Source organism: Gorilla gorilla, chromosome 9 (assembly GCF_029281585.2).
Source record: "Gorilla gorilla gorilla isolate KB3781 chromosome 9, NHGRI_mGorGor1-v2.1_pri, whole genome shotgun sequence".
In the NCBI taxonomy this organism is placed as follows: Eukaryota; Metazoa; Chordata; class Mammalia; order Primates; family Hominidae; genus Gorilla; species Gorilla gorilla.
Genome location: NC_073233.2, coordinates 49,721,998 through 49,738,227, shown reverse-complemented (window position 1 = coordinate 49,738,227; position 16,230 = coordinate 49,721,998). Strand labels below are relative to the sequence as shown.

The window sequence follows — 16,230 nt, the reverse complement described above, 5'->3', positions numbered from 1 at the left end:
TGGCTACTTCTGAGCAGTTGTGTTGTTCATGGCAAAATCAGCCCTCTTTATCCTTAAGCTACTTAATACTAACAAAATCTTTTTTAGAATTATAAACTAAATATATTTTACTGTAAAAACAAACACAGTACCATATAGACAATATGAAGGAGAAAATAAAAATTACTTGAAATTTCACTTTCAGAGATATCTGCTGTTAGATATATATCATGTCAGGATAACTTCTACATACATACACAAACACAGAGCTTTGTAGGTAAATATTTTCAGAAAAATACGATAATAATATATCTACTATATTATTTCCTTCCTCTCTCTATTCCTCTGTACACTTTGTCAGACTTCCCAGTAAATACAGACCTATGTCAATATTTTTAGTGGTTAATATTATTTACCCAGGTTCCTAACTAAAATTCAGGTTTTTGGTTATTCTCCCTTTTTAACAATATTACAATGAACATCCTATACTAAAACTTTTGGCTGGGCGCAGTGGCTCACACCTGTAATCCCAGCACTTTGGCAGGCTGAGGCGGGTGGATCACCTAAGGTCAGGAGTTCAAGACTAGCCTGTCCAACATGGTGAAACCCCATCTCTATTAAAATTACAAAAATTAGCCAGGCGTAGTGGCACATGCTTGTAATCCCAGCTACTTGGGAGGCTGAGGCAGGAGAATCGCTTGAATCCGGGAGGTGGAGGTTACAGTGAGCCAGGCACTCCAGCCTGGTCAATAAGAGTGAAACTCTGTCTCAAAAATTAAATAAATAAATAAATAAATAAATAAATAAATAAATAAAAATAAAAATAAGTTAGCTGGATGTGGTGGTAGGTATCTGTAATCCCAGCTACTCGGGAGGCTGAGGCAGGAGAATCGCCTGAACCCAGGAAGTGGAGGTTGCAGTGAAAGGAGATCATGCCACTGCACTCCAGCCTGGGCGACAAGAGTGGCTCCTTCTCAAAAAAAAGACCCACGAACCTTTTTAGACAGCTATCAGATTATTTCTTTCCTGTAACAGAAAGAAAACTGTTAGGTTAAAGGAACTACACTATTTTTTTGCATTTGTAAATTTACAGTTTTTGCTAGCTTTTCTCCAGAACAGTTGAATCAACTTAAATTCCTAACAACAGCGACTGAGTTCCTACACATCCTTAGGAATGCAGAAAAAAGGGTGAATATATACATTTTTTCTTTCTTTTTTGTTTAAAGAGATAGGGTCTTGCTCTGTCACCAAGGCTAAAGTGGAGTGGTGTGATCATAGTTCACCGTAACCTTGAATTCCTGTGCTCAAGCAATCCTCCCACCTCAGCCTCCAGAGTAACTGGGACTACAGGTGAGCTGCTGCATCAGGCCATGAATACATTTCAGTCTCTTCCTTGGCCATATGTATTTCTTTTGTGTATGTGATATTGTAAAATATATATTTGGTCTTCCACCCCACCCACCTTTTCTTGGCATACAACTCCTAAAATCCTTAGAATCTCCAAAGTGCTGTCTTTTTGTACAGTAGTGAGTTGACTGATGGCTGGCAGCCCCTAGGTAGTTTCAGGATCAGGGCAGTTCCCTGGAAAGACTAAGGCATGATTAGGACTTTCAGCCCCACCCCTTAACCTCTGGTGAGAGAAGAGGGTCTGAAGGTTAAGTTGATCACCAAAGGCCAATCATGCCCATGTAATAAAGCCTCCATAAAACCCCAAAAGGACTGGGTTCAGGAGATTCCGGAGAGCCAAACATGTGGAAGTTCCTGGAGAGGGCATGGAAGTTCTACACCCTTTGCCCCATACGTCACCCTGTGCATCTCTTCATCTGTGTCTTTTCTAATATAATAAACCAATAAACATAAGTAAGTTTCCTTGAGTTCTGTGAGCCACTCTAGCAAATTAATTGAACCCAAAGAGGCAGCTATGGGAGTCCCAACTTGAAGCTGGTTGGTCAGAAGAGGCTGGGACTGAATGGGGTGGGAGGAGTCTTGTGGCACTGAGCTCTTGACCTATAGGATCTGATGCCACTGCCAGGTAGACAATGTCAGAACTGAATTGGAAGCCACCTAGCCGGTGACAGCTGCAGAACTGACTGCATGCTTGGTGGTGTCAGAAACATGTTGTAAGAGAACAGTGGGAGAAACTGAGATGTTTTTTCCATTCACAATGTATTTATAAAAAATCTCACCTGTGTGTGATGGTTCACACCTGTAATCTTAGCACTTTGGGAGGACAAAGAAAGATCACCTGAGATAAGTTCAAGACACCCCCCCCCCCCTCCGCAAACAACATAGCAAAACCCCATCTCTACAAAACAATTTTTAAAAGTAGCTGGGTGTGGTGGCACATGCCTGTTTTAGCTACTTGAGAGACTGAGGTGGGAGAACCACTTGAGGAGTTTGAGGCTGCAACGAGCCGTGATCGTGCCACTGCACTGCAGACTGGACAACAGAGACTCCATCTTAAAACAAACAAACAAACAAACAAACAAACCTGCTGCCTCTCTTTATCTGACAGTTTATATATCATATTTTAAGAATAGGGTTTCTAGTTGATATGACTTTACGTGATTATTCTCTTCTTGTTTGTGTTTTCTAACTTTTTCTACAGTGAACATGTATTATTTAAATTTATAAAGTGTTCTTTTTTTTTAATGTGCTATCCACAGGTCATCTTGTTAACACTGAAACTTTAGAACACTATGTAACATGTTTTATCTTTTTTTTTTTTCCTTAAACAAACTGTAATGACAAATATAAGCTTAGGACTGAGGAAGAATCTTGTATTTTTCCCTCGTGTATTCACTTATAGAGAAAAAAAATTCCTCTCACAGATAAGGACCAAGGTAGAACACCTCAAAAATGCAACATCTTTTGTATTTTCTTGCTCCTTACCTTTCTCTCCTCAGATTTTTACCCTTATCACAAATCTAGCTCAAACTTATTATCAAATGATTGTCTAAGGGACCCTTCTGTTTGCGATCCCTGCCAGGCTACTATGGTAGCAAGCAAGATGAGTTTCACAGGGATGGAATGACACAGGCAAAAAGTCTGTTGCTCCACTTCTCATGGAATTATCTCTTCAGGATTCAAGTCTAACCATCATGGGCTTGCATCTTCTTTGAGGTTTAGAGAAGTACAGGTTCGCAAAAATAGCAGCCCAGCTTCCACTTTTGAGAGAGATACGCATGGGCTCCTGGCTATAACTGTCAAAACAAATGTGTAATATAAACAGATCTTTTACTAGAAACATTTCATTGTATGAGATTGAGAAAACTATTATAATGAACTGCCAAGATTTGGAAATATATTTGTTAATTATGACTTTTTGAAGCTACAGTACTTGTACAGTATTTTTGAAAAATCAGAGGCCGGGTGCAGTGGCTCAAGCCTATAATCCCAGCACTTTGGGAGGCCAAGGCGGGAGAATTCCTGAGGTCAGGAGTTCGAGACCAGCCTGGCCAACATAGTGAAACCCCGTCTCTACTAAAAATACAACAATTAACCAGGTGTGGTGGCGTGTGCCTGTAGTTCCAGCTGCTCGGGAGGCTGAGGCAGAAGAATCACTTGAACCTGGGAGGCAGAGGTTGCAGTGAAATAAGATTGCACCACTGTACTCCAGCCTGGGTGACAGAGCAAGACTCTGTTTCAAAAAAAAAAAAAAAGAAATTAGAAACAAATTTTAATCTTACAGGATATCAAGTCATCAAAGTAAAAAACAAACTTTAAATTAATGAAAATGCTAAACCTTGACTATCATGCTAAACCTTGACTATCACCTGAATTTCCATGGCCTTATATCCAAGTTTTACCCTCAACTGGATTTTACCTTCTCATTTTCACAGTTCCTGAAATGTACAAATGTATCCTTACAGTTGTAAATTTACATAAAATAATCTAGGTAAGGGACACGTATTGCACAGTTGTTATCTAGATTTGAACATCTATAGTGTTGCAGTCAATTTTATGAGAATATTCATGTCTGTAAACAATCACCATTCTCCTAATTGACAAGCAAGTTAGTAACCATTTTCAACATGAACCACAAATGAGTAACTTCTTACAATAGTGCTACCAGTCCACATTTTCTAATTCATGTCACCAGGGCATATACAAATAACATAATTAATAAAGTAGAACATTTGCAACTCTAAAAGGAAGGTAAGTGAAAAGCTGGATCAAGACACAACAGTCATGGCTCAAATAGATGCTGTTTTAGATAAAACTAGTTAGAACAAGAGATGACATGTGAAAAGAGACCTGAAAGGAGAGAGAGGCTGAGCCGTGATGCCATCTGCAGAGGAAGAAGCAAGGACAAAGGTCCAAAGGCAGAATCAAGCTTGGTGGTTTGAAGAACATCCTGAGGGCTGGTATGGCTGAGGCAGAGCACACCACACCACACAAGGAAGAAAGTGGTGTCTGAGGCTGGAGGAGTAGACAGGGGCCAGGTTCTAGATCTTTCAGGACCTTGTAGGCCATAAGGAAAACTCCAGATTTTAATCTAAGTATGATGGGAAACTACTGAAGATTTTCTGATGTTCTTTGTTTCCCTCCTATCCCAAAGGGAGTGACATGACCAGCTGTGCTTTTTAAGAGATTACTTTGGCTGCTCTGGAGATAACAGATCTAGGGGACAAAAGTAGAAGCAAGGAGACCAGGTAGGAAGCCACTGCATAGGTTCTGCAAAGAGATGAAGACAGTATTGACTGGAGTTACAGAAATGGAGGTGGAAAGACATGGCTGGATTCAGGAAACATTCTGGAAGTAGGGCTGACAAGTTATTGCTAGGTTGGGTTTGAGATATGAGAAAGAGTCAAGAAGATACCAAAATTTTGGACCTGGGCAATTTTGTGAATGGAGGAAGATCAGGTGTGGTGGGGTAGAAAATCAAGAGTTTAGTTTAGGACATGATGTATTTGTGATGACAACTAAATGGTGATGTTCAGTAGGCAGTTGGATATATGAGTCTGAAGTTCAGGAAGAAGTTGAAACTGCACGTAAGATTTGAGAGTCTTTAGAATATAAATGGTACTTTATGCCCCGAGGCTGCAAAAGATCATCTGGTGAACATATGTACAGAGGGAAGAAAAGGGGCACACCAACACCTAAGACTCATCAAGAAAAGGTGAATTCAGCAGAAGAGAATGAGAAGTCAGGGCCAGGGACTGAGAAGAAAAACCAGGAATACGTGTTGGCTCTTCTGTATGCTAATGCATGTAAGAGCTATTACAGGTGTAAAAAGTTGCTTAGTTGCACACATTCTCTCTCCCTTACTCAGTGTTTCCTCAGTGTATACTATGTGTCAGCCACTCTTTTAGGTAAGCATGTAAGAAAATAGCTGAGTAAGATATGAAGACAAATGCTGGGCTGCTAAGAACTTAAGATTAGTGAGAACTGAGCATAGGCTCTGGGTATCTTGACAAGAGTTGTAGGGATGAAGGATGAATTGGAGGTGGCTTCAAAAAGGAAGAGAGAGGAGACTCCACGAGCACAAATAACTCTTTTAGGGTGTCTGTCTGTAAAAGAGACACACACACACACACACACACACACACACACACACACACAGACATTCCCCTTGTTTTCACTCCTGCTATCAAGGAGTACAGCTGAGACGCAGGTTTTAGCTTAAACCCTGCTCCTTAACATTTTGGAATGCAAAGTTGTTCTAATTTTTGACGTGAGCAGCTCGTGAGCCCTCTTATTTATTCTTCACTATCAGAGCGCCTTCTGTTTACTTTCACCAGAGTGGCTTCTAAACTGCAACAACTGCTGAACCCCACAGCTGGTTCTAATCCCTCCTCAACAGTGCAGCTGCCATTTCTCATCTACCTCGCCTCTGTTTTTTCTGATTATTTTCTTCTGCTTATCTTTTTCATTGTCTCTTGTTGCCCCATACTTTTTGCTTTTTGACGCCTGCGCATTAAAGTTGACCTTTTAGATATCTAAACTGGTACAAAGACAGCGAGGATGATTTCCCTTGCATAACACAGCATGACTACAGTAGGTAAGCAGGAATGATCTCTGAAATTATGGCTCTTCTCATCTACTGTGCACCTTTTCTGAGGGCCTATGGGCTGATTCAATAATGCGTGACTCAAAGCTTTAAAGACATGGAAGTCTGAGGCTTCTTTTAGGCTTAGGCCCCAAATGACTAAAATATTACTGAATACTATAAGGATTCATTGAGAAATGTCTAGTGTGGCATTTACCTAAGTAGGTAGGCCCAACACAGTATGGTAGATCCTTTCATAAAGGAATTCAGGATGCTATGGAAGCACATAGAACAGCTTATTCAAATTTGGGCATACCAGAAGCTTCACTGAGAAAATGATGTTTATATTATGATGAGTATGACTCAGCTAGACTCGATTGTTGGGGGAAGAACAACATGTGCAAAGGCCCAGAAGAAGTGAGAACACGGCATATTTGGGGATGCTCACAAAAGCTAAGTCAGTACGGCTGTGTGTGTTATTCTAGGGTTAGGGTGGGGTACTCAAGGATGACCCGAGATAAGGCTAGAAAGGAAGGGCCAGGTCACATAAGATATGTTTGAGAATCTGTCTCCCTCCCTGCCACCAAAACCTTGTCAATAGAAAGAGTTTGGACCATATCCTGGGATATGCACCAAACTATTAAAGGTAGCTTTCCCTGGGGAGTGAGAGTGCATAGAGGTGGAGGGATTTCACTTTATTAAATATTCCCATGCTGGCATGGTGGATGTTTATTTTTACAATGCCATGCATTATTTCTGAATTCAATTTTTTTTCGAGGCAGAGTTTCACTCTGTCACGCAAGCTGGAGTACAGTGGCACCATCTTGGGTCACTACAACCTCCACCTCCCGGGCTCAAGCGATTCTCCCACCTCAGCCTCCCGAGTAGCTTGGATTACAGGTGCGCACCACCATGCCCGGCTAATTTTTTGGTATTTTAGTAGAGATGGGGTTTTACCATGTTGCCTAGGATGGTTTCAAAATTTTTAATTAAATAAAACAAAGGAGAAGAACAGGAAGCTGCGGCAATAATAAGGTGGCCTGAATTAGAGTAATGATAGTAGCTACGGGAAGAAGTAAAATATAATTAGTAAAACAAAGATCTTGGTGATGGCTAAGGGAGACTAAGGAATTAAAGACAACTAGATTTCTGATGTGAACAAATAGGTAGTTAGTTGTATTAGTCTGTTTTCACGCTGCTGATAAAGACATGCCCGAGACCGGGCAATTTACAAAGGAAAGAGGTTTAATGGACAACTCACAGTTCCATGTGGCTGGGGAAGCCTCACAATTATGGTGGAGGAGATTTGGGTGGGGACACAGCCAAACCATATGAACAGTGGTTGGCAGTATCTTTCATTACATTAGCAATAATACGGCTTGACGCAAGTTTGGGGTAAAAATGAATTTCAATTTGGTCATTTTAGCTTGAAGTACTTAAGAGACATTCACATGGAATTAGAAGTTATAGGCTGGGTGTGGTGGCTCATGCCTGTAATCCCAGCACTTTGGGAGGCCGAGGCTAGTGGATCACGAGGTCAGGAGTTTGAGACCATCCTGGCCAATGCAGTGAAACCCCATCTCTACCAAAAATACAAAAATTAGCCGGGCATGGTGGCATGCGGCCCTAGTCCCAGCTACTTGGGAGGCTGAGGCAGAAGAATTGCTTGAACCTGGGAGCAGAGGTTGCAGTGAGCCAAGATTGCGCCACTGCACTACAGCCTGGCGACAGAGCAAGACTCCATCTCAAAAAAAAAAAAAAAAAAAAAAAAAAGTCTTAAATCTACAACTCTGGAGAAAAAAACTAAGTTACAAAAGGAATGCAGATACTCTCAGCATACATATGGTAACTGATGCTCAGGTGTAGGTACAGAGTTTAAAAAAACTGGAACAGAAGCTGGAAGGATGGCAATATCTAAAACTGAATTTCTTAGACTATGTGTGGTCTACCTGCATTATACTCTCCCAAGGAGTTTGATAAAAATGTAGAATCCTTTGCTTTACCACCAACCTACTGAATCACATACTCTGGGTGTCTTGGAAATCTGCATTTTAAGCAAGCAACTCCCAATTCCCCAATTATTTTTGTACAAGGTAAAGTTTGAGAACTACTTATCTAAAGGGTGAGTATGAAAAAGAGCAAGGGCAAAGAAACAAAAACAAAAACAATAAAGTTAAGATGAGCTGGCCAGGCATGGTGGCTCACGCCTGTAATCCCAGCACTTTGGGAGGCCAAGGCAGGTGATTGCTTCAGCTCAGGAGATCAAGATCAGCCTGGGTGACATGGCAAAACCCCGTCTCTACAAAAAATACAAAAATTAGCTGGGTGTGGTGGCACCTGCCTGTAGTCCCAGCTACATGGGAGGCTGAGGCGGGAGGATCACTTGAGCCCAAGAGTTCAAGTTTACAATGAGCCATAATCATGCCACTGAATTCCAGCCTGAGCAACACGGTACACCCCTATCTCTACAAAAAATAAAAAAAAACTAGCCAGGTGTGGTGGCATGCACTTGTAGTTCCAGGTACTAGGGAGGTTGTGGTGGGAAGATCACTTGAGCCTAGGAGTTCAAGGTCACGGTGAGCTATGACGGTGCCGCTGCACTCTAGCCTGGGTGACAGAGTGACCTGCCTTTAAAAAATAAAAAACATTATGGCCGGGCGTGGTGGGCTCACGCCTGTAATCCCAGCACTTTGGGAGGCCGAGGCAGGCAGATCACCTGAGGTCAGGAGTTTGAGACCAGCCTGACCAGGAGAAACCCTGTCTCTACTAAAAATACAAAATTAGCCGGGCGTGGTGGTACATGCCTATAATCCCAGCTACTCAGGAGGCTGAGGCAGGAAAACTGCTTGAATCCAGGAGGTGGAGGTTGAGGTGAGCCGAGATCGTGCCACTGTACTCCAGCCTGGGCAACAAGAGCGAAACTCTGTCTCAAAATAAATAAATAAATAAATAAACAAATAAATAAATAAATAAAAATTTAAACAATTGAAAAAGTAGGAAAATTATTTAAAGTTCTAATTTATTTCTGTACATTTCCAAGCTACTGTCACTGCCCTACAGTATAAACAAAGTCAGAATCTCAGTAATTTATAAGAAGAAAAATAATAGTGGACAATATCTGAAAAAATGGACTAAATGAGAATCATTTTGAAGCGAAGGTCTTGGACAAACAGCAAAGGTTTGGCAGATGCCTAGCAAATTAGTGAATAACCACCATGACCTCTCCAGGTGTAACTAAATCCTGGAAGTGTATAAACATAGAAACAGTCCTTTATGACAAAAAAAGATGAGTTACTTTTGAAAAGTACAGAAATAAAGCTGTCAGCTTCACAGTGCCATATGGATGCTCTCTCCCAGATTAACCAAATTACTTAACATCAGACCAAAATTAAACCAGGCCTTCAGTTACAAGCTATTAATGGCTGGGCACAATGGCTCACACCTGTAATCCCAGCACTTTGGGAGGCCAAGGCAGGAGGATCGCTTGAGGCCTGGAGTTTAAGACCAGCCTGGCCGACATGAAGAAACCCTGTCTCTACTAAAAATTCAAAAATTAGCCAGGTGTGGTGGTGCACACCTGTAGTCCCAGCTATTTGGGAGGCTAAGACAGGAGAATCACTTAAACCCAGGAGACAGAGGTTGCAGTGAGCCAGAATCACACCACTGCACTCCAGCCTGGGTGATAAGAGTGAGACTCCGTCTCAAAAAAAAAAAAAAAAAAAAAAAAAAAGGATCTGTACTCCGAAGATACCGGCCTGACCAGGGGCAAAACGATTAAGTAAATGCCGAATGAACTCACACTTATTTAGGACTCTTCCACACCCACTTACCCTGAATCTTAAGTTACCACAAAACATTCTATGGAGATAAAGCAAACTGGAAAAGAAGATACCTTTACTTCATTATTTTCATTTTTGCTTTTGTTTCTTTGTAGTCCTTCATTTGTAGGTGTTATGACAGGAAAAAATCTACTGAGTACAAGGTGCTCACTTGCATGCTACTGCAGACTAATCCATTTTTACTTACTATTGCCATGAAATGCCACACATTAGTTACACGACTTTGAGTGACTTTCTCTCTTAGGAGTTGTACTACATAATCTTTAAGAATGTTTTCCAAATCTGAAAGTCCACAGTTCTAAGTAAGATTGGAGAAGAGGGAAATAGTGACAAAGAATACGAATATTAAAATGTATAAGACAGCTGATACAGATGATACTCATAATTTACTTAAATTTTTAGCCCTCCACTTATGAAGAAAAAGAATATCCAGAGGCAGAGAACTCAATACTAGCAATACAACTTCTTGATTCAGTAAGGCTACAACTAACAAACTGGTAACATTTCAAGAGTTTCTCTGTTAGCTGCTACCTAGAGCATGGAACATACTTTTTTTCAACGAAATGAAGTGCCATAGAGTGGTTAGGCTCTTAGGCAAATTCACAAGTTTAACCTTTGATGCAAGTAAATTACCAGACACTGATTAAAAAATAGAAAATAGAATATAGAAAGTAGATATTGCCAAACTAGTGATTAAGCAAAAACAACATCAAAATGAAACAACACAAAATTTATCTTGAAACCTATTTTTCACAAAGTCAACCAAAAGAGCCACAGGCCTGATTATGCTAGTGATCCTTTTAGTAACTAGATTATAATAGCTCACTTCTTAAGTCCATGGGGTCCAAATTAAGGACCCCTGCTTAAATAAAGTGAGATGGGCTTACTAGGTTTCAGGTACCAGCGACAGACACTAGGGCATCAGAGGTATGTCAAAGCCCAAAGTTGGGAAAACAGCACAGGGCAGAGAGGAGAAGAAGAGGGGGTTTCTCTTAGCCTTCCCCTGACACCAGTGGAAAAGGAACTTAGTGACTGGAATGTTCTCTCCACATCCCAGCTCCAGGATTCCCTGGACCATATTTGGGAATTCAGTGGCAGCTCAGTAAACATAACCTAAAAATTGGGGAAGGTATGCTTCCTAGCTGAGGCAGGGATTGTGAAATGCAACAACTTGCTGGGCATGGTGGCACAAGCCTGTAGACCCACCTACTCAGGAGGCTGAGGTAGGAAGATCAATTAAGGCTGCAATGCATGGGAATAACCATGCACTTCAGCCTGGGCAATAAAGAAAGACCCCCATCTCTAAAAGAAAAAGAAATAATTCCTTTAACCATCATGCCAAGTAATGGACACCAGCTGCTGCCTGCAGCAGCCCCAGCTCTGACTGTGAAGAGGTTGCCTGCAGGAATGTATGCTCCTTGCTCTTACTTAAGCCCCCTTTTCAACCCACCAAAGGATGTACCATTTCCAATACATATGCATGTTGACAAGTCTGCGGTATGTAACTGGTGGGTGCCTATCTTTATTGTCTGCTAAACCTTGAAATATAAAAAATCAAATGAATTTTCATCTCTCCTGGGAAAGACTCCTTGATGTACTTAAAAAGTTATAATGGCCGGGCACAGCGGCTCACGCCTGTAATCCCAGCACTTTGGGAGGCCAAGGTGGGCGGACCACAAGGTTTGGAGTTTAAGACCAGCCTGTCCAGTATGGTAAAACCCTGTCTCTACTAAAAAAATACACACACACACACACACACACACACACACACAAATTAGCCGGGTGTGGTAGTGCATGCCTGTAATCCCAGCTACTCGGGATGCTGAGGCAGGAGAATCACTTGAACCCGGGAGGCGGAGGTTGTGGTGAGCCAAGATAGCGCCATTGCACTCCAGCCTGGGCAACAAGAGCGAAACTCCATCTCAAAAAAAAAAAAAAAAGTTATAATGATGGTTGGACAATTCAGATTTTTAAGTCATAAGTACTTCTTCATGATCACTGTGGAAAACAATGACCCATATATCTAATTTGGGTGTGTTTAATATTAAAGGTTCTCAAAAGGTATGTACCACTCTAATTTTCTAAAAGCTGTTAATCCAGTTAGCCCTTAGCCCTTTGCCTGGTAGTAGGTCACTTTAAAACTGAAATCACACTTTTGCTCTCATTCAAATATTGTAACCAAGAATAAGCAGCAAGAATTTGGTATGTCAGGACAAAGTATACAGACGGTCCCCACCTTTCGATGGTTCAACTTATGATTTCTTGACTTTACAATGCTGCAAAAGTGATATGCATTTGGTAGCAACTGTACTGAGTGCCCATACAACCATTCTGTTTTTCACTTTCAGTGAAGTATTCATGAATTACATGAGGTATTTTGATACTTTATTGTAAAAGATGCTGTTAGATGATTTTGCCCAAATTTGGCTAATGTAAGTATTGTGAGCGCGTTTAAGGTAGGTTAGGCTAAGCTACAATATTTGGTAGGTACATTAAATGCATTTTTGACTTACAGTATTTTCGACTTACAATGAGTTTATCAGCACATAACCCCTTCATAAGCTGAGGAGCATCTGTATATACTAAGCTTTTAATTATGTTTCTGAATGTACAAATCTGCAATGTATATGGATTTCATACACTAATGGGATCTTTCAAGTCCTTAAGTACAGTATATACAAATATTATAATTAATCACGATCTAAATTGATAGTTTGGTTTCTACCTGCATACAAATTATCGCCAGGAAGGGAAGCATGGGTCATACACAATCAGCTATCAGAGTGGAACTCAGCAGCTCACCACAGCACCCAACTCTTTTACTTTATTTATATGTGGTGCCTTTTCTTCAGATTAAATCCAACTTTCCTCCCCTGGCCGCTTATTGTTACACTGCAGACACCAACCTTATTTCTTCTGGCATAAAATTTTGTGGCTGCCTGAACATAACACTGTAAATGTTATGTATAGCAAAGTATTGGAAAATTCAATGAAAAGGATCACTTAAAAAGTCATGTAATAAAGAAATTTTGCTTTTTAAACTTTAAGCCTAATTTCTTAGCTTAGCAGTGACTTGGCAGAGATCCAAAAGATTCTTCGGCTCTTCCCTGCTTCTCTGAGGCAAGTTTCCAGTAACCCCTGCCTTCCCCCATGAATACATATGTATCCAAAGTGCAAAAAGAAGGAATTTGTTAAAAAAAAAAAAAAAACAGACTCTTCTTTCCCATTGCAATGTTAAGTATATACATAAAACATTTCTACCAGCTTTCACTTTTTAGATGGGCTACTTTTTCAACTGAGTGGTAGGACACTAAAATGGGAAGAAGTCATTGTCATAGAGTATAAATAGCTGTGGCCAAAAACAATATTGCAGAAGAGCCAACAGGTGAAAGGCTCCCCAAAATGCAGCAGGAGTGACTTAATTCCACGTCTTCATAGAGACCTCAGGGAAAACCACTATCAGGAAACAAAAGAAGGGTGGAAGCAACCAGCACTCACATATGGTCTTACAGTGTTTTCTTGGGTTTCTGAAACACATACACATATATTTAAAGTCTCAGATAGTATGGCAATGAAAAGGAAACTGTTCTTTATGTATGTCATATAGAAAACGTTACCCAATAGGAACACGGTCTTTTCTTAGATATGCTGAGAACCACTCATGAATACCTAGGCGGATTTTTAATTATACTTAACTTACTTGAGATAGAATTTGCAATTACATTACACGGCAAATCTAAATCTAAACCTCACCTTAAACGTTGGAATGTGTTCCTATCATGATTCATTACACACAACCCAAAGGACCAGTAATTTCCCACCACACTAGTTAAAACGTTTTAGATCAGTGGGCTAAATTGCATGGGGCACACAATTCACTTTCTAAATGTTTGCTAGACACTTCAAGATTGTCCTCCAGTGTTCGAAGTCAGTAAGTTTACCAATATTCTGTAGCGGAACACACACATACGCACTCGTTAGGCATCAGCAGCATTTACAAAACGCAGGCAATCATAAAGTTATATAAGAAAAGCAGTCTCGCCTCTGAGGAATTAGTTCAGGCATACAAGAATCCAGGAAATCGCATATCCTCCATGCGAGGCCGGGTCACAAGAACTAGGTAAAGAAACAAAGCAAAGTACACTGGGAAACGAGGGCAGTAACAGCTGAAAAGATGCAGGCAACGCCACCAGCGGCATTTTCAAGCATTCCTTCTAAAGGGGAGTGTTTCTATGTTGTTTCTAATGAGCCACTGCTGACCTGAGTAACGGTACAAGCTGAAACCAACACAACCAGAAACGAAATCCACCATGTGGTAGACGAGACTAGGGGAGCAGCACGAATGGTCCACAGGCTAGGGGTCCAGAAGCTGTCATACCATGGGACTCGCGCACACCCTGGAGCTGCCACCTGCTTTCTATTTCCTCGGGGAGGGCCGGTGACGCGTGAACCCGAGAGGCACCAAAGGCAGGAATCCTGAAATCTGTGATTTCTAAACCCCGAGCTAAAAAAGGTCCGTAGGGCCCGTCCCCTGCAGCTGGGCGACTCTTCCCCACGCGGCGCGCGGCCCGCGAGGTGGAAGGGTGAGAACTTCTAGGCGGCCAAACGAGGACCAGGAGACAAGTGGGGAGCGGGAAGTGCCTGGTCCGAATGCAGGGAGTCCGAGGTCGCGGTGCCACCACCCTGTGAGGGTAGGCTGGGGGCGGGGCCGCGCGGAGCCCAACAGCCAGGGGCCAAGCAGGGTAATCCCCCCGGGGCGAGGGCGGGCACGGGAGAAGAGGGACGCCCCGGCCGCTACCTGCTGCTGGATTTTCCCGTCCTCCGTGACGACCCAGTGCGTGGTGGCGAAGACCCCTCGTGCCGCCACACTCAGCAAGGCGGAAAGGCTGAGGAGCCAGCCTGGGCCGGAGCAAGGCGGCAGCTCGTACCGGCCACGGACCCCTACTGCCGCCGCCATCTTGCCCCCCCGGCCGGGCCGCTCACACCGGAAGCGGAAGTTAGTGTCCGGCGCCCGCCATCTTGAAGAGGTCGGCCCTGGAGGAGGAGCAGGAGGAGGAGCCGAGAGGGCGTAGCTCGCTGACTACCAAGTTTCCTCCACCTCGGTTTCGGCGGCCAGGAAGCGCGACCTTCGGCTACTCTCCCAGCTTGGCTTCAGGGATGGAGACCGCTTTTTAGTTATTGTTTTTCTGTGGGTGATACGATCTCGGAGCGTGGGAACCGGAGGGAGACAAAAGCAGTGGCTTAGGTGGAGCTTAAGCAGAAGTGAAAGGACTCAATTTTGTTGTTTTTTAAATCTTTGCTTTTTCGTTTTATTTCTGGTAGATAGTTGGGGAACAAAAGGTGTACTTTCGAACCACCTATGGGAAGAGAGGTGTTGCTTTTATTCTTAAAGTCTCACAATAGTGGAAGCTTCAGAATGGAGACGGTTGTTAGTTTAGGGCACCGCTGTCCAGTAGCACTATAATGCGAGCCACGTGTGGGATGTAAAATCTAGAGGGAAGTAACCCTACTAGTACATTTTATTTAACTCAAAATACACAAAATATTAATTCAATGTGGTCTGTACAAATCATTGAGATAGTTTCGTTTTTTTTTTTTAACTAAGTCTTGGAAATCGGCATTTTACACTGACAGCTTATCTAGTCATATTTCAGGGGCTTAATACCCGCATGTGGCTAACGTACTGGTCAGCACAGGTCTAAGCTAGAGGTCTAGGTCTGGAGACCAGAAACATTGGCATCACCTGGGAGCTTTTTAGACCTGCACATTCTCGGCTCTTCTCCCTCTCCCCCGCAACCTGCTGAATCAGACTACATTTTAACGATAGCCTCAGGTGACTGGTATACATATTAAAGTTTGAGAACCACTTCCTTCTAGTGAACCAACAGGCAGGCAGGCGTCAAGCTTGGCTGCCAGCTTCTTGCTAGATATGTCATTTTAGGTCTTTCAAGATTGCCCTGTGTGTGTTATTTAAGGTTGGTATGCGTTTGGTTTTCTCCTTGGGAGAAGAAGGATGAGAATATTGTTTAACCACTTCTCTACACAAGTGTATGCAGGAGAGCAATTGCTAAGTGTTTAAACACCACGCTATAGAAATGTAGAAACAACCACAGCATTGGTGTTTTTTTTTTTTCTTCATTCCAGGAACAGCCTTTCTTAAAGGCCTGAAGACTGAACATTCATTTCATTAAAAATATATGGCTTATTTGCTTTTTGCCTGGTACTCTGATAGTCTCTGGGTATGGAAATGTAACCATTGGGCAGTGTGCAATATAGTGAGATATTATTGGCAGGTTAACAATTAAAATACGGGGTAATGGGGGTGTATGAATGCATATGTACAGGAGAGAGCAACCAACCAGGTGAAAAAAAGGCTTGGGGCTCAGGTGCTGGTTCAGGCAGAATAATAAGTGAAAAGGT

General features: G+C 42.2%; 1 protein-coding gene across 3 annotated transcripts in view; it reads right to left on the bottom strand.

The window, feature by feature from the left end:
* Window positions 1-16,008, bottom strand: part of TTC17 (tetratricopeptide repeat domain 17) — a 140,849-nt gene extending 124,841 nt beyond the window's left edge. Inside the window, exon 1 of one of the 3 annotated variants that reach the window (XM_019036745.3) lies at window positions 14,609-16,008. In XM_019036745.3, coding sequence (XP_018892290.1) covers window positions 14,609-14,767 — 159 coding nt within the window. In that variant the 5' untranslated portion in view covers window positions 14,768-16,008. The remainder of the gene's footprint in view (window positions 1-14,608) is intronic. The other 2 variants (XM_019036740.3, XM_019036743.3) reach the window with 2 other exon arrangements.
* Window positions 16,009-16,230: the final 222 nt, after the last annotated feature.